The sequence below is a fragment of the Manacus vitellinus genome, unplaced genomic scaffold (genome assembly GCF_001715985.3).
Source record: "Manacus vitellinus isolate BGI_N305 unplaced genomic scaffold, ASM171598v3 scaffold_6_pilon, whole genome shotgun sequence".
Classification (NCBI taxonomy): Eukaryota; Metazoa; Chordata; class Aves; order Passeriformes; family Pipridae; genus Manacus; species Manacus vitellinus.
The window spans coordinates 11,363,997-11,389,473 of NW_021940750.1; the positions used below are offsets into that span (position 1 = coordinate 11,363,997).

Here is a 25,477-nt window from a genome sequence, read left to right on the forward strand (position 1 = left end):
AGTAACTGTTTACAATGCGATTCCTTAATTTCTGTTTTACACAAAGGGCCTGATCCAGCATTGAGTTACATGGGAGCTGGATAAAGCATATATATGTTAAAGATTATTAAGCTTTACACATCAGGGATTCTTTCCTTAAATGTAATCGAGCAGTTTGTAGGACAGAGAATCCTCAGGTTTAGTTAGGAGAGCTGATTCTGTGAATTCTATGTGAAATAATGGTAGGGGAACTTTGACTTTCCTGCCTTTTTAATTCCAGTCATTTTTCACTTGCCATAATTTGATATTGGTTTGGGTTTTGTGAGAATGAAGTAAATTTTCTCAGTATTTAAAATTTCTTTTCAAATTTAAAAATATTTTCAATAATTTTATGTATTTCCAAACATTTTTTAAAGTAAGTTGTTCTAATAAATATTTGATGTAAAGAATATTCTTCAGTTATAGTTGCAGATGAACCAAATTCCAAAGTATATTATTACTTTCACCTGCATATGATTTTTAAAGTTGATTCAAGACTTTCCTGTTCTAATAGAGAAAAACAATAAGAGGAATCAAGCTCATTATGACTATTTTATTACAGCATAATGAATTGAAATACAAATGATTTGTGTTAATTATATTTCTCAGAAATAGGTTTTGTGGTTTTTAAGGGATAATATCGATTCAAAATGGTAGTCGAATAAAACTTCAGCTATGACTGAATTATATTTAACTCTTCTACTAATGGGAAAATTGAAATTGCCTTTTGCACAGATCCACTAATATTATTCAGTAAAAACCATTTCCAAGACATAGGAGGTACCTCATAAACAATAAGGTAATAATAAAGCCCTAGAGGTTCAGTGAGCAGAAAGTCTGCAGTAACGGGCTTAGCTGCTGCAGTCACATTCCCTGGTCCTATTATCTAATACTCATATCCTCTTCTCTCCTTTTGTATGATGATAAATGTGAACATTATAAATGTTTAAATCTACTGTGGGAAGAAAATTCCAGATCCTCCCAGCATAGCATTAAACAGAAAATAAGCAAGCGGTAGAACACTAAAATAGATCAGGTAGATGCAATAATAACTCTTGTTATTTTCCTAGTCTTAAATCAAGCTAATGTGAATTTTTTTTCTTTTGTGTACACTCTCATTTCTCTCGTCATGATAGTATCTGAGTGCTTTCAATGACTGAATTAAATGGCCTGAATAATGTGTCACACATGCTTCATTTTTCCTGTCATCCTTCCCCCATAAGGAGAATAGTAGGATTCTTATTTAGAAATTGAGGGATCCTTTTTTTCCAATATATTCTTCTATGTGTTTATCACAAAGAAGGCAAGCTCAGGAAAAAAATCCTTGCTTTGTATTTGTATGCATTTTGGTGTTTCTTGTAAAAACATCAATTAAAAGAATCTGAACAAAATACTCTTTAATGTTAGTATCCTGTGTTTTATTTGTGGCAAGATGGAGAAATATTGCAGGTCAAAGTTTGCATCTATTTTTCCACATTTTTTTTTCATTTTATTTCAGATTACAGGCCTTCCAAACTAGTAGGTAGATAAATTTTCCTGCTTAAGTCAAGGTTGTAGAAAAACTTTGAGTTAAAAACAAAAATTAATTACATTGGAAGTATGAAATAATTAGACAAATACTTATGATTTTGTAGAGGAAATTACAATGTTTTTGTTTGGGAAAGTATTGAACCTATATTATAAGTATTTTTAACTATTTATCTTAACTATTTGTGTAGAATGTATGTAGTCCAACAGAAGTGATTTTTCTATTGTTGTATTCTCTAAGTAGAAGCTAAGTCATGCATGCTTTTTCACAGAGGCATTCGTGATTTTTGAGCAATATGTTTATTTTTGTAGTTGTTTCTTGTTTAATTCCAGCTATTTGAATTTCATATTTCTTAGGCTCAATCTTAGGGTTTCTTACTAAATATTAATCTTTATAAATAGTAATTTTATTGGTTAAAAATATAGAGTTTTATTGGAAGATTTTTTCTTTCTTATTTAAGGCATACAACTTTTTTCTTAAACAAGATCCTGCTAGGTGTTCTTCAAATTCAGTTTTGATTCAGGTTTGAAGAAGACTAAATCAATGAACTTCAGAGACCCAATTGTATCAGGTTCAGTGATATTAATAGACAAATATGGAAAAGTTTGCTGTAGATCTGCAGTTTTGTAAGAAATTTCTCATCACTAAAATGCAGTTATGGATGCTAAAAAAAGATAGGCAAAGTCTACCTTAATATTTCACCTTACTTTTATATGTGAATATCCGATATCAATACTTAGATTTGATTTTTCTTTTGATTTTCTTTACCCTTAAATATGGGTATTCCGCTTGAAGTTCTCCTCCCCCATCCTGTCTATATGGATGAACAAAAAGGGGAAGGTGACTGTCATAGTTCCAAGCAGCACCTTTTTAGAAGGTCAGAATTATTAAATTCATTCTAAATAATGTAGTTTTTCTGTTCATGCTTTTTATTGACAGTCTTTGTTTCTTAAAGAACCTTCATTGCTTTTTTTTTTATTTAAACAGAAAAGTAGCAAAGAAACAGATGTGTCCCATATAAAATATGCAATAAATCTTGTCTCACAAATTCTTTGCTCTGAACTTTCTGACAGAAACTGTCAAATATCCACTTTAATTCTAGTATAAAATGTTCACTTTGTGTCATGGCGCCAACCACCATATGCTGAAATAAAGTCAGTAACCAGCAATAAAAAAAGGCAACATACACACCTTTGAAACAGTACAAGCAATCAACAGTGAGAAAGGTCTATATAAATCTATGGAGAATTAATCTCAGCTTTGCCACTATCCTGCTGGGCATTTACAATGAGACTTTGCTCCCGACCACCAGAATTGGCTTACTTTGCAGGAGGAGCGTATCCTAATGAGGGAAAATGTAGGTAAAACAAAGCAGCAGCTTTTAAGCCCCCACCCCCATGCTTTCGATCACCTAGAAGAGCATATCCTAGTGAGTTCAACCTTTGGGGCCACTACACATCGAGCATTGCTGTACTTTAGCTGATCATGTGAAACCAATCTTGACTGAGCTCAATCAGCAGAAATTACTTTTGAGCTTCATAAATCACTGTTATCATTCCACAGGAGGAGGTATTGCTGTGGATTTTTTCTCCTAAAAGTTTTCAGGCCACAGATTTCACAAGCTTTTCTGAAATTATTTTAATTATATTTGTATAATTATTCTTTATCTGCCAGCTTGTCTGTTGGTTCACCATCAAATTAATTTTTTTAAATAATATTCTTTTGGTTTTGAGACCTCCTGCTTCTTATTGGTTTTTAATAATTATTCAACTATTTAAAAATATTGTCCTTGGTATAAAAGCATGTCAATCCTTAAAGTTTCTACTTCTGCTTACAAAAGGAGATTTTAGTTACAGATAATCTAGTTTTCCCGGACACAGAACAGATTTAACCTTATTATGTTTGAAAGGAGTAGAATTAATTTTTCAGTTCCATAAACTGTTTAGATACATTTAGTCAAAGATTAATCTTGGAATTAGACCACAACGTTATAGGAGTTTATTAGTAAGAAAGTAGAATTAGAATATATTTCTGTAGTGTTGAAGTACTAGTAGGCTTTAAAAAATATTTATTATGTGGAACACTGAGTGTGGGAGAATGAGGGATTAATGGCTTGATTACGTTTTAACAGAATGCAGTTTCAAATAATTTAATTGGAATAAATTGAAAAATGTAATGCTAAATCTTGTTTTGTAATTAGTACCTCCAGAACACAGGAAAGTAAGCCTAATGGTAGTCCTAATTCTGATGAAAAAATTAACATTTTATATGGAAGCCAATTGAAAAATAGCTTTAATTTAAAAATCTGCTCTCACAAAATACAATAAAATCGTACTAAGAAAAATATATTTTAAGAAATTTAGGACTTTATGAAAAATAACTTTTTTTTCTTCATAGTTAGTTTTAATGTTCTCTAAAATAACCTTCAACACTTTTTCTGGCACATTTATAGACAGCATTATCACTTCTAAAAGAAAACATGATTTCCTAGGTTGTTTTATTACCTCTGATAATAAACACTTTCTTGAATGTGTTGCTTGAGCATGTTCTGCTGGTGTTGTGTCTCTGTGTGTGTGTACAAATGTCTACAATTTGTTGTGGTTTTGTAACGTTAAAAATACTAAATCAGATATTTCACAATTTCTGTGTGGTAAATGTTAATTAATTAGTCCTTGACCCATACCTAAGGTATAGGTTGACAACTTACATTCCTTGTAACTTGTGGGAAGCTTGCTTGATGAGCAGCTTTCCAAGACTGCACAAACACTCTTTGTCCTATAGAATCATTTGTACATTTTCATCATTGGATTGGTAGTTTAAAAAAAAAATTTGCACCACTGCAGAGGAAAGTAAACTGTTTCAGGGAAGGATGATTAAGACCTCATGGCAGCAAGTGTTCTGAAGACTATTTTGAAAGGATTTAAGATGTCTATACCAGTATTTAAACCATCTAAAAAAAAGTTGTGTAGCCAAATTCCATGTTAAAATGTGCTGTTTTCTAATTTAATGACTAGGTGAAAGAAATAAGGCTTATGTGATTACACAGTCTGTTGATTGTTCCCCTGCTAATAATTTTTAATGCATTGGCCAATTTTAACCAAATGTGACAGGGTTAGAGATCCTAAGATATTAAGCTCTTAAAATCTCAATAAAAATATGTGGCTAGAAAGACAAGAGTGACCCTACTAGCCTTCCAGGGAGAGAAAGGCTGTATCAGGAACTCAACCCTTAATTAAACATTAATTAATCCATCTGGGAACCAACACTGAAATACAGATCTACAGTAGACCAAGTTTCATTGATTCGATTGCTCCCAGACCTTCTTTTTTATCTGATAGCGTAGAAGAAAGATCTCTTCATGGGCATGGGATTATGTGTTTTGGGGATTTTTTGCCTTCTAATATACTGTAATAGAAAACTGTGTTAGTCATACAATCAGATATTTACATATAATTTCCAGAGTGTCTGTTGAATTCCCTGAGTTCATAAAGCCTACCAATTAGAAGTTAGTAACTAGCTAAAAACAGTTTATCAAGTAATACATATTATAAAGTTACTAGGAAGCTGTATATAGAACACTTAAGCTTTCTAATGTTTCTGAAATATAAAACATTTATAAGACAAAAAAGCTCCTGCATGAGAATAATGGACTGTAGCCAAGTGAAGTAATTTGCAGTCATATGTTTTTTTCAGATTTGAAATTTAATACAGTACAACAAAACCCAAAATGAAACAGAAAATGTTTTCTACTATATGTATTCTCTCGCTTGTTATGTTTCTATAGGAAGTCTTCTAAGTAATAAGAATTCCTTTGTTCAAAACAAAATTAAAAGTAATATTATGTCTCAAAATATAGGGTTGTATTAAAAGTAACTCATATAAGAATGTAGAAATAGGAGAAAATTAAGCTTTTATGTACAGTTCTAGACAGATAGATGTTTCTTGAATATACCTCTTCTTAGATCAGGATACACAACTCCTCTAGGATTTTTGAAACATCATAATTGGCAAAAAACTTCAGACTATTCATTTTGTGATTTTACATTCTTTCGCATTCATATGAGTATTTTCATGAGTACTTGTTTATTTGCACTTGAAATTTGTTAATTTGTTTAAAAGATGCTATTAATTTTATTTCCATTCCTTTAAAATTCACATTTCAAGAAAGCAGATTCTGACAGTGTCAGGTATTGAAATGTATTTCATGTATTATATCATACAGATTATTCATTTATAACATTTACAATGTATTCTCTTCGTGGCCTTTTATGCAGAGCCCTGTGTTTTTCTAGACAGTCAGATAACAGTAAGAATAAAGAAATTAAATGGATGTTGGTGATTATTATGAACACTTCGTATGAATTGCTAGTTACATGCTGTTGGCATTGCTATCATCAACGAAACAATAAAGCCTCAATGCATTGAAAACTACAGATTGTTTCTTCTACTTTTCATAGTGCCCGATTAAACAGAGTTATTAAAAAGTTTCCCTTGCATGAAAATTGTACTTGAGAGTGGAGATGCATTTAGTGTACTTTTAGCCATAAAGTGTTCTGGGTTCAGCTTCTGATACCCAAATATAGCATCAGTGATAATATCCAAGAGATTTGGATCTCTGTTATCAAATGGTGGTATGTCTTCATGCTTTAAAAAGAGTGAGAAAATAAGGTCTATTGTTGTTTTGTTCTCCTTACTTGGCAAAGTCATAGAATGTGACTTTTGTCACTTTGGAAAATGATAACCCAGCTGAACCTCTCTGTAGATATACTCTTCTTCCTCAGCCCTTGATTGGGGGTTAGTGTGTTTCTAGGATGAGTTTCATGTTTTGACTACCTTTCAGCACGCCTACCTAAGAGGTTTTAGTCTTGACTAGTAAGGAATGTGGGCTCTCTAGAAATGTCCTAATAACCTTTTGTCACTGTTTTAGCAGTCTCTGTCCAAGCTTTAAAAAGATACAAAAGGAATGTCATTAGGGGTTTTCTTTTGGTTCGTTGTTGGTTGGTTTTGTCTATGTTTTATCCTAGATTCTATCTTAACTGGTCGGTTGGAAGACATGAGTCAGAAAAGACATATTTCCTTCCTCGAGGCAAAAACAAAAAAATCAAATACCTCGTTTTAGGGTTTTTCCCATGCAGAAAACTCTGTAATTTACCTGTCTCTAAAAGTTCATGAAGCATGTACTCAACCTTGGAATATAAGCTAAGAGTTCCAATGTCTCCATCCTGACTGCTACTTGTCTAGGTTTTCTTGTAATTTTGAAGATTATCATTGCTCCAAAATGCTTAGAAAATTTATAAAACTTTATGCATCAGATCTTTCAATTCTGAAGATAATAAGATACTGAAAAATAAAAAAAAAAAGCTGTGCCTTGGACACGCCTCCCACAAAAAGCTGCAATGGATACAACTAGATCAGTACACTTGTGTGAATTATCCTTCTTATATGTATTCCTATATTTAAGGTCAGAGAGAAATACCAGAAAGTTTATCCATCAGAATCAATGAGTATTCTCACTAGAGGGACAGAAGTAGCAGATTTTTGTGCAGTTGGGAGTACCCAAGAAAGAGTTTTTCTTTCTTCGTTTTCCCCTCAGTGCATCATCATTCTGTGCTTGCCTCTGTTAGTTACCGACCTTCTCCAGTTTTCAGTCTATGCTGGTATCCACTTTTTTCTTTCCTTCATTCTTTAGGGAACTATTTCATAGTAGCCTGATGCATGAAGAGGTATTCATTTTGTTGTAACTGGAAGCTGCTGTGCATATATTAGACCTATTAAAAATAAATATTTTCTGGTAATGTCTCATTTTCAATATAGTGTTTCACATGCTGTTCCATCCTCAGCAAGTAGAATATGTAGAAGAAATAAGCTGGGGGATTTTTTTACCATTTTACCATTTCACTTTTAAAACTGTTACAGGGTCATGAATCTTCAAATGCTCGCTTCTGCTTTTCAGTAGAAGGAAGTCTTAGAAACATCTTAGATTCATAAGGCAAATTCATAAGATCATAGTCCTTTTTTTGCTTATTCTCTGAGCTAGATACAGACAGCAAGATGAGTAAGACTCGTGGCTGGTCTTCAGAGTCTGCAGCTGTATTACAAATTACTTCTTACAGCAAATTAGAACTGTATATTTTATAAATACCTGTTTTCCTTTCAAAGCTCTTTTCTGTAGAAAGACACAGCAGTTCTTAGTTGATCCTGACTTTCATATCTGTATTCAGAGATGTTATATTGACTAAGATTGTCTGCTTCTTGTAGGACAGGATCTGATACTTCATTCAGGATATGGACTAATCCAACAGTAGAACTTATTAAGAACTTGCATTTAGATGCAAGACTAGACAGCAAACTTTACATTTGACAGTTTCCTTTCATCTTCAAAACTGGTCAAGACTAATGACTTGAAGACCAGACAGGAGGGTATCTCCATACCAAATGCAGCTTTGGGGAAGTAATTTTGAAGGACCCCTATATAATCTGTATACATGTAAGGTAGAACATCTGTGGTTACATCATGAGATGTGTTGGTGCAGTAGGATTGGCTCAGCAGTGTGTTTGCAGTACAGATTTAAACTCTGAACTAGATTTACTGTGAGGTGATCATCTCCACCTCTTGTTTCAAAGCTGTCTGAAGGCTCAAATGTTACTTCGGTCCCTTTGTCCCTATTAAGTACTGGAGTGTGTTTACTGTTGAGCTTCCTGTTTAGTTTCCTCGTAATGGAAATCAGTTTACAAGCACCAGAACTTATCTGCAAACCAAATCAATGCTCAATAAATGGGGACAGTGAGGATATTTGCTTTGAAAGCATCCTAATTAAAAACCTTATGCCAGTCATCACTGTATTTCAGTGTTCACTGCAGTCATGCTTTTCTCTAATACAAGAAATAGAATGTGATAGGAAATGTCCATTTCAAAACAAACAATATTTGCTGCACATAGTTAGGCTATAGTACTCCTGCCACAGCAAGTTTTTGGAAGCTAAAAAGCTTCTAAAAGCTTAGGCAGAGAATGAGCAAGTTCTTAGGAGGGAATCCATTGAGATTACACTAAAATGGCATCCAGTGCAGGAAACATTTTGTATGACCTACAGAATCTCAGAGGCAGAGAACACTCAGGGGAAGGATTGTGTGTTTGTCCTAGCCCATAAATCTAACTGAGCACCTGCTTCAGTGCCTGCCAGGGTCAGGATATTAGGTTGGATAAATCCCTGTGCCAGTCTGATATGGCTGTTAATATATTCTTAACTTTAGGAAAGTGAGGAAACTGAAATCAACCATGTGGCCTAATGGTGAAAGAATTACGTGATCCCACTTCTGCAAAAAGCAAATTCTGTGCAAGCAAGTGTGGTGTTGCCAGAGAAATAAAAAGAAATAAGTTTTTTCATTTATGTAATTCATTTTAATTGCCTTCAGTAATTCCACAAATTTAGATAAGGACTGATATCTTGATTATGGGTCTTTGAGGACTCCTGAAGAAAATACAGTGTTTCATGGAAACATTTGCTGACAGCATGGATTGTGTTAGTTATTGCAGTTGTGGAGAGGGAGGAAAAAAGCAGGATATTACAAATTCTGAGCGGAAAATCAGTTATAAATTTTATGGAAGATTAATGAATTGCTCTGGTTTCTTGTCCTACACATTATGTAATATTTATAACACCTATTTACATATAATTTGTTATATAGAGTTGCCAATTCATTTTCTTAACAAATCTCAACATCTGAATTTCCAATAAATGCTTTTAAACAATTCCTAAGTGGACATTTTTACAGTTAAAAATATGAAAAATACTGTTTGTCAGATAATAAAGTATTTTCTTCCTTCCTCTTTTCCCTCTTATTGGTACATAAACACATACACTGTTATATTAATGTAAACGTTGTGTGTTCCTTCCTAAAAGCCACATAGTTTTTTTTTACTTTCTCTAACAACTTAAAATTTCTTTCCACTATCTTTCCTTATTCTGTTCTTGCAAGATCAAAAGACAGTAGGTCAGGTCTTGCCACCTAACTATATTTGTATGAGCACGTTGTCCTTGTTAGTTACTGTGTTTTGTGTGCAGGGACCTGAAGATATTCAATTTCTGTTGTAGCTGAGAATGTAGTTATGTTGATAAATTTGCCCTACTGAATTTTTCATCTCCTTGACAAGCAGAAAGAAATTATTAATGTAATAATGAAGTGTAGAATTTTATACACAGTTCAGTTTATGCAGTTATTTTGTATCATTATGAATCATCAGAATTCCAACCTATGTTTTCTGCTTTTAATGATATAAAATGAAAGACCTGTCAGATAATGAATTAAGTTTAGTAGGTTTACTTTAGCTGAATTTTCAGGAGATTGAGATGAATGCAAACAAATCGAAACTGCCCTATCTATTTCAATTGCAACTGTCTTGCCACCAAGGTTTGAGGTGGAAAATCTAATGTTATAGAATTAATTGCTTTCCTTGCAAAGGTCACACAACATTGTTTCTGGCTATTGCCATACCGAAATAATCTGAGTATCTCCAACAGATTTGCCCAACATAGGGAAGCATATGAATTGAAATCAATTTGTTTTGTTAACAGCAAATGTGCTGAAATAATCCATTTTTTATTTTTATTTTTTTTTGACTGTCATAGTACAAACCTCTTTGTCAGTAGCCTTATAATGAAGTAGAGTCATTCGGGACCAATTTCTCGATGTCCTTGTCTGTGAACTCCAGTTTGTAGCTGTATTTCAACCAGCCACTCCTATAGACTGAGCAATAAAAAGATACACTTCTTTATCTTTGTATATGGAAGTGTCTGAATTCTGTTTATATTGACATTAGCACTTACAGAATTATTCTAATGTGGATTAGTAACAACTTTTCCACGATAGTATTGTGTTATATATGTAGTATTCTACTGCAGCTGAAGTTGCTCCATTGTATTAAGAAGACTTGATCAACAAAAACTAGTGCTTTTGCTTTGAGTATCCAGCTCAGGAAACATTTTCAACAGTAGAGAATGCCTGTCTTCTGAAAATCAAATCCTTTTAAGTAGTTCTTTTGAGCATTCTGTAGCAGAGAGACTCAGATTCACTAACCGTATTTCATACTCTTGACTGCTTTTTCAAAAAAAGTCATGTGCGTACCATACATTTAAAGTATTTTCACTTTACACCTTCCAGAATAAAATGTGGTAGCTATATGGATCTGTAACTATGTTCAGTACCTGTTCAACTCCAAATGAACTTCCAATTATTTGTCCATTAGAAGCATTCATTAGGTACAGGAAATAATTAAAAATTGAAAATTAGCAAGTGTTTATCACTTTTATTATATCTAGTATAGAAACTATCCAATTTTAAATGTAAGGGATGTTTAATCTCTGGGATCTCTAAAATGGTAAGGCAGTAATTTATATCTTTAAAATGTTTTTCATTGGCAGCTAAAGAAGAACGTAAAAAAGAAGAGAGCAATTTGGAAAATGCTCAGAAATGGTAAGTTTCTTGCTAGTGTTTTCTTACAGTTTATTTTGGTCAAAGATATTATTTAACTTGGGAATTGTATTAAATAGGAAAAAGGATCTGTACTTCAAAGAAGTAATATGTTTTCTGAAGAACTCTTATGTAGTCTTCCAGGAAAAAGTTCAGTTGAGTTTTTCTTCAAACAGTGTGCTGTGTTTGAGGTTTTATTTATTATCAGCATTGAACTGAATCAGTTTTACAGAATATTGAAATAACTGATTAGCTACTTAATGAGGTAAAATGTATTTCATCATCACTGAACACTTTCATTACTTAGTATACAGCATTCAGTTGCCTAAGAAACCAGTGAAATCCTAATGTTTTCATTGTGTGAATATCTGTGCCTTACACACTTGCCAAAGGAGGCAAAATATGGACAAAAGTGAGATAAATTGATTTGTAGATGGAGGGTAAAATATCCAATAAGTTAATATTTCTAATAAATTTTGTTTACCAAATTACAGTTTTGTGAGAGTGAAGGATCTACCTTTGCTATGGACCTGCTATAAATAAACTGGGGTAAATTAATTTTTAACTTCTTATCAATATTTTTTTCTTCATAGTCACTAAAGACAGATTTGTGGTAATCTGGATTTTAATTTTACTTTTGTCAGCCCAAAGTCACTCCACCTGAGACACCTAGGTTAGTTTTCCTAGGAAGACAGGAAAAGGAAGATAGGCACCTCCCAAATGCAGTTCAAGTCTTAGGTGGACTATTTCCATTTGCTTGCAGAAGGTGCCTAAATTGGCTGAAGGAGTAGCTGACATCAGCTGGGGCTTTACCTCCTAATTTCAAGGGTGGCTGACAGGCTCTACTTAGCTACAAACCTACCTTTTTTGGCACAGGGCTCTTTCATATTCTACCTGCTTTGAGTATCCAGCTCAGGAAACATTTTCATTCTGAGCATTGCCTTTCTTGAGTAGAGTAGACTCTCCAAGGTATGGAGCTGCACTTAATTTGCAGTGGACTTAGGGAATTAGTTGTCTGACACAGAGTTTCTATTTTTTAATTGCTAACTGAATACTCAATATTTTAAATTACTGCTTTTGAAAGGTAGAAAGCAGCCCAGGAAGCCAGGTTAAGCTGAGTGAAAACAAAGCAGTACTGCTGGGGGAAGGGCTGAAGAAGAAACACGAAGGGAGGATGAGAAGTGTCAGCATGAAGGCAGAGTGAGAGACAACGTGCAGGAATTCAGAATCCCACCTCTGTGTGCACCAACTGGGGTGGAGAGGGGTTCTATTAGGAAGAAGAGAATGATGTTACTGGGGCTGCTGTTAAATGAAGCAAACCTGAGAAGAGTTTATGGTCTTGCTGTTCCTAGCTCAGCTATCCCAGTTGAGGGCTATGAACATCTGAGCAGTATTTGACACAAGTGAATGCAGTGAAAATTAGATTGTCCAGTAGACATAAATGTTTTTAACCATGTAATTATGACTAAGGTGTTTTAGTATTTTTAGGGTTTGAAATACCAAAATGGTTTACACAGATATTTAAAGCTGTATTAGTTTTATTTATTTATTTTTCTCCTCACAATGTCACTATGAGACTCTTCAACTCTGAATATTATGTCTCATACATACTTATGTCACTGTGATTCTTTTACCATGCATCATCGATTAACTTGAATTATAATTACATCTCATATAAAACCTGTGTAAGAAATGTAAAAGGTTAAGGTTATATGGGGATTAAAAAAACTATTATATTAATAGCTCACCTGGAACAATATGAGATACTCTTCAACATGGTCTAGAATCTCTTTCTATCTTTAAAGAATAAAAAAACCCTAAACAAACCAGAGCATATTGGCTCATGTGGCTAAAATAAAAGTTTCTTTACTTTGTGAAGCAACTGGAGTATATATTCTTTTATTTTGGGGGGATAACTTCTCTATTTTTTGATCCTTACTTTATATTCTTCAAGCCTAGCTAAAAAACTTTAACATCAATCTAAGTCAAAAAACCTTGGCCCTAACCTTTACAATTTCATTTGAAAACATATGCAGACTATGCAAATATAAATTAAAAAAGAAATATTTGCTGAAGCTCTATCTGTTGTTCAGGTAGCATCTGTTGAATAGTTGGGGACTCATTACAGGTCTTTAAAGTGCCTCTTATTTATTTTACTTTCAAGGTTTACACTTCCCATGTTCTAGATTTAGGACCTATTGTCAACTCTAAAGAAGAATTTTACTTTCTTTTGATTAAATAAAGTTATTACTTCAAGAAAAACTAGTAGTTTTTAAATATGTTGCTAACTTTATAGCATTTTTAATAAGTATCACCAAATCTTTCAGGATTCTTATGCCTACTTTGCATAGAAAAGTGGTTCAACTTTTACAGTAGTGAACATACTTCTATTTATATCAGTACCTAGCCACGTGGATCATTCTATTTTATCTATACAAAGCAGTACCATAAAGGTTAAAAATGCACAGTCAGATAAAATGCTCTTGGAAATGCCATCTGTAATAAGAGACTACTTTGGAAATATCCAGCTGTATAGCAATTCAATAGCCACATTGTAAAAGAAATAAAAAACCATTAAAATATTGACAGTGTCTTTTTTTGTAAAATTAATCATTTGTTTATTGACACATGTGGAAGGAGATGATTTATTTTCAGTAAAAGCTTTGCAAACTGACCGTTGACACTGTCTGGGGCTTGTTTGTTGCTACTCACAGTTCTCCCTAAACACTAGATTATTTTTAACCAAGCCTGGAGATTTTTTCCTGACTTGGCATGTGAGTCTTCCATAGTCCTTTAATAAACATAAATGGGAGAATAATATCTTCGTGGAGTGTTGCAGAATAAAATTAAATAAATAGGTATAACATAGCATTTCCTGAAATGCAAGAAGTTAAATTTTTTGCATTATATGCCCATGATTTGCCAGTGTGACATATATCTATGATGGCTTGTGCATCTGTAAGTTATCCTCCTGGAAATGAGGTGGGTATTGGAAGATTAGTTATACTTAGCGTAAATTGCTGCTAAAATTTCCAAGGTTATGGGAAGTTACAGTAATTACCAGCTTTGACTACTGTTTCCCCAGTGGACTTACGTGTTGATAGTTTTTTTTCTTCCCCCTCCCTTGTAGCTTTGAAGAAACAGTGCAATACTTTGGGATAAAGCCAAAGCCTGGCGAGAAGGAGATCACACCAAACTACGTTTTCACGGTGTGGTACGAATTCTGCAGTGACTTCAAGACCATTTGGAAACGAGAGAGCAAAAGCATTTCCAAGGAACGGTAAGGTTCTAATAAAGTCATTAATACCATTTTAGATGTCTGGGAAACTGCTGCTTCTCAAACCCAACAAATTATCCTCCTATATTTCACAGGCGTCATTGTTTTCTTTCTGATCTAATGGACATCAAGGAAAGATTATTCCCTCAGGGTGCATAGGAAAATTCACCAAAGGCATGCTGTCCCCACAAAAAGATAAACACATATAATCTGATAAATTACACTTTTGTAACCCCTTCCAATTACTAGCTAGTAAAATGAAAGGGGAGCTGTGCTAATTTATAACAGATTGCTTCTCTGTGCATTTTCATGTTGAACTAGCCTAAATGAGGCGATATTGCTGTCGCAGACAGTACAGACAAATAAAAGCGAATGCTTTTCCAGTTAATATACTGCACTTGCATCAAAGGGAAGCCCCAGAGATTCAGGCCACACTTAGCACAGTGTCGAAGCCCCACACTGAATTTACAGCACTACTTCTGACTTTCGGTGTCCTGCTGAGGACATCAAACTACTTGCCATTAGATCTCACAACAGTCTCCTGATTTTATTAGTTAAAGAATGCAAAAACCTAAAACCTTCAATTATTTTCTTGATTTTCTTAAGAAGCTTAAAATCTTTTACACAAAAAAGCAACTCTACTACAAACTCAACATGCTCACCATATCATTTAAAAAGTCCTAGAGTGGTAATGTAGTCATACTTTGGAAAAAAAATGGAGCAATCACTTTCAGCATGAAATTTAAATTCAAGTGCTTGTTGCAAATTAACAGAGATTTAGATAAAAATGTCTCTAAAAGTATCAGCAAAAGTTGATTTACACTTGCATTTTCCATTTTGCTCCAAATCAGTGGGGGTTTTAGGTCCGTGTAAAGTATATTTTTTGAAGGGCAAGATGTAGAAATTATAAATTCCTGAATATCAATCTTATGAACATTGTTTTAAAGATATTGCAGTTTTAAACACATGAAAGTTGTAGCTTTTTCTGTTGTTTATTATTAGATTGATTTTGGAACCTGAAAACTATCAACATTTACAAAAAATCTTTTATTTCCTTGTGTCTAGATCAATATGCAAGTTTGGTTTACATGTTAAAAACTGTGTAAAATAAACAGTCCCTAGCACATTGCTATAGTCATGATAAAGATCATCTCAGGCATATGTTTTCTGCTGAATCATGACTTATTTTTATTCCAAAAGCAGTTAAGAGGAATAGAAATTAACTCCCCAAGGAAAAAGAAATCCAGACCATACATCCTTTCCTTTTTATGTAATTAGCATCTTGCCGATGGCATACAATGATCCCTTCAAAGAAATCTTTGTAAGTAGCCTGCTATATTTTGTGCTTTCCTGCTCAGGTGAGCTGAGAATGTCTCATGCTTTAATAGTTACATAAATACAATTTACAAATAAAAATACAGATCAAATATTTCATCAGTTTCTCTGATGGATGCCTTTATTCCTATTCAGTGTAAAGCAGTATCAGTTGAATGCAGATCAGCATTTACTGTAATACTTCAAAGTGCTGACACTTTCTGGATCACATAGACTTTTTCAGAGTTTACTTCAAAGTTTCATTAATCTCAAAAGGACAATTCATTGCCCTTTACATTCAAACTTTGCGTGATTCATCAAGACAATGAGCTGCTAAAATGAGGAACTTTGTGTAATAAGTAAATTAGAATGGCAGAACTGTTTTCATCATCCTAAATTGTTTTGTTGTGTGCTACTGAAAAGAAGAACATCAGTAAATTAGATGATATCAGTAGATTAGCATGATGGAAAATTTATTTTCATCACCTGAAAATGCCTTGTGAAGTCATGAACCATTTAAGGGTTCTGTTTTAAAAAATATGAAAATAACAGTTGATGAGCTGATGTCCAAAAAAATTTGAAAGCAAGCTAAGAGTCATTATGCACACTGGTAACTAAAAACCTTAGAATGACAGGAATGGACAGCTGTCTTCCTTAACTGGCTAATTAATTGGATGCACTATTCGTTGTGCATTTTTAAAGATTGCAATTTAATTTTAAAAAAGTACTGTTTATCATGAACCAATTATTTTGTTTTGAAGGAAATTTTATAGAGAAAGAATTGACAATGTAAGTCAGTATTGGTAGTTACTGTACTGGACTGAGTAATCTCTTTCAGATTGAACATACATACAAATTTTATAGGTCAGAATTCAGAAAACAAAACCAGATGTAATCGTTATTTAACAAATAGAATTACATACTTCATCTTCTATTTTAGAAGACCAAATTTATTTTATAGTTTGATTTTAAAAGTGAATTTCTCTTTCATCTATTGTATGTCATGTATATGTTACCTAAGAAAAAGAGTGAGTGAGAATCTAGGTTTCCAACTATGTTGAGCAGTTTGTGCTATTGTAAAACACTCTTTCCTGAGGATCCAGAAAGGGCATCATCCAGCTATCATACAATCTACCTGTATGATAAAAGCTAAAAGATGAATTTAACAGATTTATTTCATTTGATATTAAACTAATGGTCTAATAAGGCAAGTTGACATCACAACACAAATGACTTTTAAGAAAATATTTGAAATATGATCATTAGGATCATTGGTGACATTATCGATTTCTGCTGGGAGTTTCTTGTACACATAGTTGCAGCATCAGGAAAAGGCAAAATGTTTGTGAGAAAATTTGATCAATGAGCCCTAGAGCATTACCAGGCTGAAGGCTAATGGTTCGTGCCATACAGAAGCATTTGATGTGAGTTTAATTAAAAAAAAATAAATGGGAAGATTTTTGCATGTTTCTGAGGTTAAGGTATAGCTATGGAGCAAATTGAGGAGATAATTACAACTTACAGGCCTGTGCTGCAAAACAGAAATGGCTATTTCCCATAGAGCATACAACAGATCTGGCAAAGTGCTGTGTCAAGGTTCTTGCTCTTGGAAAGAAGAACAGTGTTTCTTTTTAGGTGTTATTAGGAAAGCACTATACAACAAAACAGAAAACATCACCGAATCATTACATGAATCTACAGTTACCCATATGTAGTTCTTTTCCCTTCCTCTCCAGAAGGATGTGGTAGAGCTAGGAGATGTAAGAATAAAAAAATTAGGTAGAGAATAGCTTCTGCATACAGAACCATTTAAATAAAGGGGAATTCTTTGTCTTGGAAAGGACTCTACTGAACAGGATATGATAGGGATCTGTACAAGCACAAAGGATTAATGGAAAATAGTCATTACATACCGCATCTAATACAACAGAATCAATTCAAATTAGGAAGTGTCTGGTACAAGCCAAATGCAGTGATGTCTCTTTGCAGTAGACATACTTAATCTGTTGAACACTTTACCACAAAATGTCACAGGTGGCAAAAGCTTGCATTGCTTCCAAATGGTGACAATACAAAATCATATTAGAAAAATCTATGAAGGTCTTACACAAGAAGAGAGTTTCCAGCTGCAAAACTGTTCTGGGCATTATCACTGTAGGGTAGGCTGTCTTTATATAGTCCTAGGTGTGCCAGTGGCCATCTCAGATGGTCTGAAGCATATTTTTGATCTGAACTGGTGTAGCCTTATATCGTTTTTAATTAGGCACTAGCTTTCCTAAAAACATAAAAACGGATTTTTGTTTCTTGTGACTACAGAGATAAAATTTCTCACTTGCTTTGTACAGATAAATGCTGTCAGTAGATCCAGAAAAAATGGAAGCATATCAAACATATTAGCAATTTGAGATTTGACAACAAAATCCACTGACAACATATATTTTACTGTATTTGTACTGGTTTAGTTAGTGAACATTTATTAAAACTGCAGTTTAAAGATTTGATCAGTAATGACCAAGTTCTTTCCAGAAGTTTTAAGCCTGAAAGCAATTGTATTGTACAACACAGTATTAGAATTGGACAGTGTTCAAACTTCATAGTCTGGTATAAAGTTCCTAATTTTGAAGCTAACCAAGAGCTCTCTAAAATCATCTGCCAGGCATCTGTCTTCTAAAATTTTAAGACTGAAATCTAATCTGTTATATTGCATGGGCTAACTGTTTTCAGGAAACAGTGCTGTTACTTAATGTTTATGGGCTGCATACAGAAATCACTATAGGACTTAGAGCAGAAAGGCGTGTAATGCATGAAAGGAATTTGAGCTATGGGGATATTTCTTAGTCTTTCAAGGGGAGTCACTGTTCAGCTGTGTTAAGGATCTGGGCTGGGTATACAGCTTGGCTCTAGATTGAACAGTTGATGCTCACTGTAGCTACCTCTGCTTGTTCATCTCGACCCATAGCTTTGTTTGCACAACAATTCCTTATGCCAAAACAGTCTCATGGGAGAAGTTTGAACTTCTAGTCACGGAACACTCAGGTGGCACAGAATTGTCATGTGGCTATTTCATAACCCACAGCTATCCACATAACCCACCAGCTGCATGGAAGGAGCTGTAGAAGCAAAAAGAATGGATTATTCCAGAGTATCAAGAAGCCGAGAGACAATCCAGATAATTTGGTCTCTGGCATCATACAATAGCAGAACCAGAACATTACATGAGTAGCAATTGGCTCATTTAGAAGAGATTCTAGTTTTTCTAACTGAGGGCTTCAGAGCATGGAGCATGCCAGTTCACTCCTCCTTCTGTCTGAATTGATTGGGAAGCAGGCGTGAAAATGATAATCAGTTTATCTGGTTAATCCCTGGCTTGATATCTTTTCCTGTAAGGAGAAAAAGTATTTTCATAAGCTTATGAAGGAAACTTTTAAAAAATACAGGCTTATGTTTAGATTTAGTTTCTGTGTCCCTAGTTACAAAATAAAAATAATTTTGAATAAAAATAATGTCTTTATTTTTCACTAATAACTTCTAATTTAAGAGGCCTGACTTGCATACAGGGTAAGACAACATCTGCCACATAAAGGCAGGAAAAAGCCAGTTATATTCCCGTTGCTTTTAGTAAGGATACATATGCAGTATTGGAGTCACGTGTCCTATTTAAAAATACATTGTTTTGATTATGTAATTCAATTTTTTCCTGTATCGTGTGCTAATGGGCAGTACTGCTCAGTTTGACACCACATTATCTTTATTCATTAAGGTATATTAATCTCTTTTGATCACTGTTGAAGGAGAATAACTTTTCTTTTGAACACGTCAGTGTTGCAGCTCATCAGATTTAAAGGCTTAACCGACCTGCATTCCACAATGTTGTGGCCTCATGTTGCTGCTTGCTAAGTTAGCACATCGGTCAGGTTGGAAGGACCCACAGTCGATCATCTGGTGCAACCTCCCTGCTCAACAGGGTCATCCTAGAGCACATTGCACAGAATTGTGTCCAGATGGTTCTTGATTATCGTCTGTGAGGGAGACTCCACAACCTCTCTGGGCAGTCTGTTCCAATGTGCAGTCACTGTTGTCTCTTGTGTTGTGATTCAGCTATTCTGCCATACTTTCTGGTCTCTTTGTCCTTTCCAGAACTCTCTGTCTGAAAGTGTCCTTGTCACTATTTTTCTATCATGTTTAACTGCACACTTTTATCCTTTCTTGCTTTTCTGCTTTAGATATACTTCCGTTGACTTTTCTATTCCCTTTCTTCCTCCTTGATTTCACATCTATTAGATTAAGTCCCAATTTCTCTTCAGTGCACTCTCTAAAACATAGCTAGACTATTGTATCCATCCACACTCTTTTATACTGGTATAGGAAGAAAATGAAATCTCTTCATTGAATCCATTTCTTTGCACATCTCTAAACTCTCCCTCATGGCCATGCCTCTTAAAATGTCCAGTTAGTGTGAACTGCTCACACAACAAAAAATCAGAAGAAAGAGGTGTAGAATGGTTGGTGGGATTCTTATTTAAATTGTGCTTTAAATGGCGAAGCTCCATCTCAGGGCTTGATTCTCTTTCAGCACCCTCATTGTAAAAAACTTCTTCCTCATACCTCATCTAAATTGACCTTCTTTTATTTTAAAAACATGACCCTTTTGTAACAGGCCCTGCTAAAAGTTCCTCCCCATCTTTCTTGTAAACCTTTAAATATTGGAAGACCACAGTAAGTTCTCCCTGGAGCCTTCTCTTCTCTGGGCTGAACAACCCCAGCTCTCTCAGCCTTTCCTCATAGAAGAGGTGTTTCAGCCCTCTGATCATTTTTGTGGCCCTCCTCAGGATGTGCTCCAACAGATTCATGTCTATCCTTTGCTAAGGATGTGGGTAAAGAACAGTGTGTGTGTAAGTTTTGTTGGAAGGCTGTCACAGCTTTTAATGGATGATATATCCGTTCGTATCTAGGGGGCTTTTTAATGACAATAAATTTTTAAAAAATTAAAGTTAGGCACTTTTATGATTTTGAATTTGATAGTTTTCATACCATTTCATTTTTGCATTTCAAGTATAGTGCTTCCAAACACATTAGCCAGTTCTAGTATTCTATCCATGTTTGACAAAAAGTTATTTTTATTTATAAGGCACCTTTACAGCATAGGCACCTTTACATCAGCTTTACTGAAGTAAATACTGCTAACAACTTTCTTAAAATTGAGCCACCTGATTTTTTAAAAATCCAAATAACTATCTTCCTTTTAAATTATGCAGTTACGTTTCTGATAGTGCCTGCTAATCTTATCAGTCATTTGTTAGCAAAGTGGTGGCTTTTTTCCCTAGGAGACCAAAGTGTAATACACATAATGTTTCTCATTGTTGTGAGCCAAATATTACATGATTCAAATCATGTTAGTGAGTTGGTTTAATTTTATTTTGTATTCCAGAATATTAATTCTCTTTTTTAAAATCCAGGTTTCCCAGAAATGGTGCAAATATGGTATAAAATGCACAGAGCTAGGCCTAAATCAGTAAGAGGCATAATTTTCTTTTTAAGTTCGAAAGTTTATAATCCCTGTAATTCTCCCTTCAGGTGAAAATATGGACTCCAGACATTTAAACTCTATTTGAAAACACTTCTAGCACCAAAGAGAGTGGGATAAGATAGAAAATGTGCTCAGAATAGGGAAGAGTTTAGAAGCTGATCACTTGGTGTGATTCTGCTGAATCTGAAGACTGTCTTGAAATATATTATTATCTTTGCATAAACTTTGTAGCTGTGAGAAATAGCATGCTGTCCAGTGGGTGCTTTCATTCATCATTAAGAAGTAAACTGTGCTGATTAACAAAGTTGTGAAAAGATGGAATGGTGTGTTTACTTGTAGGAACAGGGAACACGAATTAAGTTTTAAAAATAGGCCATCTGTATTTAAAAAATGTGCAGAATAATAATTTTATATTTGTGTATTTGAGGGTGTAGTTACAGCTTGAATCAATGCTGTAGCTAAATAGTGTTGAAAATTATTTTACTTTAAAGTAGTGCTAACTGTTTGCTCTTGTTCTTAAGCACTGGAAAGTGAGACCACCAATAACTACCAAGCAGATGGTTCTAAATACATAAAGAAGAAATTGTAATTTCCAGCACTGATAATATTTCCAAATTGATAAACACAGTAATTAAACTTATCACTGTGTTCTGTATTTTAAAAAGAATCTAGTTTGCTGCTACTGTTACAGCGAGGAAATACACATCAGTAATTGCAACTATAATCCACTTTCCTTTTTGCTTTTCTTCCAAAATTCCTCAAAAACTGAGTGTGTCGAAAGTGGTTTGAACTGGACATGGTATTTTAAATACTTTTTGACTGGCCATAACAATTATTTCTGCCAGTGAGAAAAGTTAAATAGTAGGACGAAGTAGAATTTTTCAGTTTCAAGAGTGCCAGGAAATTTGTTGCTTCTAGTAAAAGACTGACTTGGTGTGCATTACTAGTTTCCTATTTTGCTAGTTCTCCTTGCTAGTAAAAATTCATTCCGTACTTTTTTCCCTCTGCATTTTGCATATGAATTATAAGGTAGGTGTATGTAGCATCAGTATTACAAAGGCACTGGGCACTGGACAGATCCTGTATTAGGAATGCCAAGGATTTTCTTTCCTTTTTATCACTGTTTAGCACATAATTTCCCATGTGCTTTCCAGTCTGTAAGAGGAGAGTCCAGTCCCTTTTTTTTAATTCTGTGTTTCTCCTTTCTCTCCTGCTTAAATTTCTCATTGGGTTCTTCTTGTTAAATCCCCATAGAAACAAGGGATCTGTAGGCAAGACCATAAGAGCAAAAAGAAAGAAACAGAGGAATCAGATCTGTGTTCTTCTTTCCCCTTATCTCTGTAGTACTGTCAGTAGACTGGTCTGTAGCTGAACATAAGACAGCTTTAACTACCCCAAGACAAGAATACCTTCTGATTTGCTTCTCCAGTTACCCCATCAATGAGATTAGTCAGTCACTTCCATGTAAAGCAACACAGAAAACACAGAAAAAATGGCAGATGCTTTCATTTCAACATTTTCACGGGAAATATAATGTGTAGCCTGGCAAATGGCCTACTAAAATAGCATATTCTATACGTGCAACGGATTGAACTGGATAGTTTTTGTTTTTTTCAGAGGAGGATATTTTGCCCTTGATACTGCAGCTTTTTAGTGGGAAAGGTATTCCATAAAACCCAGCTATTGCAAGAACAGAAAAATCATTTGCCAGGTTACATTTTCAGTGAGCAATACAGACAGGCTGTCCCTTTGCAAATGTACTGTGATCTACTTTTGGTACTTTATTAAGTGCCTTTGAATAGAAATAGTAGTTTGTTGGGCTAACGTGCCAAAAAGAAAAGTTAGTGGTGAGGGTTCTTACAGATAAAGTAGATGCAAAGCAGAGCCAGAATACCTTTAATTTCTTTGAATCTAATGATGTCTTTTTTGTGTTTCAGAATTAAAGTGGCTCAGCAGTCAGTGAGCAAGTTAACTGCAGAGAAGAAAGTTGAAACGAAGAAGATCAATCCTACAGCTAGCCTGGTATGATCTGGTTTCCAGTATGACATTGCAAACGGGTTTTGTGACACTATCCTTGTCATTCAGAATGATGGTTGGTTTCTGTGTTATTGAAGGGTGATGTGGTATGCTTAGTTTGAACGTAGCAGAGTGATTTTCTTCCCAAGGAGAAACGTTAAAGCTTATGCCCTATGGTAGTCCAACAGTTATATTTAAAACTTAGTTGAGTTGTGTGAAAGCATGGCCCTGCTGTTTTAGATAACAAAATATGAGAAGAGCTGCTTTTGTGGTTTCTTCTTCCCTTCCACTGAAGTCTCTTGTATTTTTTTCCATGCTTCATAGTGCATTGAAACTCACTGCATACATTTGTCCAGTGGCTGTTTTTTTCAAAACCTTAAAAATCTTATTTGCTCTGTCAAATAACTGTAGAAGAGATCAAACCCATATTTTGTTCCTTGCTGTATACCAGTGTTTTCAATACAACACAAAAAGAGGACTAATAATTTGCACTGTAAAGAAAACCTTTTTTGTCTTTGTGAAAGACAGATAGGTTAGACTGGCATTTCTCAAACTCTAGTAAGAAAGAGACTAAGGGAAGGAAATGCACATGAAGGAGTGAGTATATTACTTCCATTCCCAGCAGAGCATATCAGTTGCAGTATCAGGCGTCAGAGATAAGAATGACTACACTCACCTGGGAAGAAGTCATTAAGCAAGATAACCTAGCTGATGCTAAATTAGAGCCTTTATGTCAGCAGAAACCATTCCAGACAAGAGGAGGTATTAAGAGTCACATGAATTTGAAATGTATCTGATTTTCTCTGGCTGCACTGTTCTTCACGGAGATGTGTATTTTTACTGTACACAGTATTTGACAAGTGTGTAGCTAAAGCAAACTCAGCTTTTCCACAGTGAGTAAGAACTGGTTCTGGGCCTTCTTTGAGTGCTCTAGGCATTTTTAAATTAAAGAAAACTTTAATCTACTGTGACTTGTTTAGTACTTCTCCATCTTCAAGACCAAGTGCTCGTGGCAACTTGAGAAGAGGTGGAAAATTATAGACAAGAATGATAATAAAACTCTTTCTTTTTCTTTTACAGAAAGAAAGACTGCGTCAGAAGGAAGCCAATGTGACTGCCAACTGAAAGAAGAAAGATGAAAATGATGGAGTTATTTCATATCTCGCATGATGCTTTATTACACCCATGGCCCAGAGAGCACCTTATGTTAAATACTGAATTCTGCTTTGCTAATCTGTTCCCAGACAATCCACTAAAGACTTTTGAGTTCCTTCAGAGGGGTTTGTATGTTTAATGGAGGGAATTCTAAGAAGGTTTTTATATGGGAAGTCGAAACTATTTTCTGTAACTCTTCCTTACATTGCTTAAAATGCATCTTGTTGTTAATCGTTATTTAAAATACTCTGTGCATAATGCATTAATACAGAACAACTAAAATGAGCACTTTGGATGCTGAGTTAAGTAATGACTAACAACATGTAGGTTATATTTACAGGGTTTTGTGTAGATGAGAGCAAATATGCCACTCCATTCACAAAAGACGATTGCATCATAGCTTTTGTTACTTCAGCAGTAACTGAGGTAAAATTGACTGATTCTAAATAATTTTACAATGTCTAAGTATTGGATGCATCTTTCTAAAACTGATTAAATGTAACTATAGATTTATGCTGTATTTTACTATATTTTTAAAAAAGCTTCAGCTTATGCCATACATTGAAATGGAAATAATATTTTGCACATGGAAAGGAATAGTTTCAAATTCTTTAGTTTTATGATTGATGGCATAACTGATTCGTTATTTTTATGGCTTTAACCTAACATTTCCTAAATTTTAAGCTTCAAAAGAAAAAAGGATAAATTGTATATTTTTATTTCAGTATATATTTAAAATATCAATTCCACAAAGTGATGATCTTATTAGTCGTTATTCATTGAGATAAAGTACAGTAATATGTCTCTATGAAGTTACGCATTTGCCATTAAATCTCACTCTAGAATATATAATGCAGCCTGCTCTTCTCCACCTATGTTTGTATGAAGAATGTGTCCAGCATACATTATGTGTGTGCGTATATATATATATTTATATATTTATATATATATATATATATAACTGAATATCCACTTCCTTGAAGATTTTTTAAGGATTTTGATTCTTAGGAGGAGAAATCTTGAAGCAGAAGTTAATTTAAGGTAAAATAGAAAAGTGACTCTGCTTGCTGTCCACAAGAGAGAAACCTTCTTTATGATAATGGTGTATGAAGTTGGTTACAAAGAGAAATTAGGTGAAGCAAAAAGGTGCAAAAAGGTAACAGGGGAAAGGTGT

At 34.2% G+C, this 25,477-nt stretch overlaps 1 protein-coding gene across 1 annotated transcript in view; it reads left to right on the forward strand.

The window, feature by feature from the left end:
* Positions 1-25,133, forward strand: part of LOC103758800 (formin) — a 126,553-nt gene extending 101,420 nt beyond the window's left edge. The window contains exons 14-17 of the mRNA XM_008925092.2: positions 10,966-11,017; positions 14,145-14,294; positions 23,070-23,154; positions 24,229-25,133. Of these exons, the coding sequence (XP_008923340.2) occupies positions 10,966-11,017; positions 14,145-14,294; positions 23,070-23,154; positions 24,229-24,273 (332 nt within the window). The 3' untranslated portion in view covers positions 24,274-25,133. The remainder of the gene's footprint in view (positions 1-10,965; positions 11,018-14,144; positions 14,295-23,069; positions 23,155-24,228) is intronic.
* Positions 25,134-25,477: the final 344 nt, after the last annotated feature.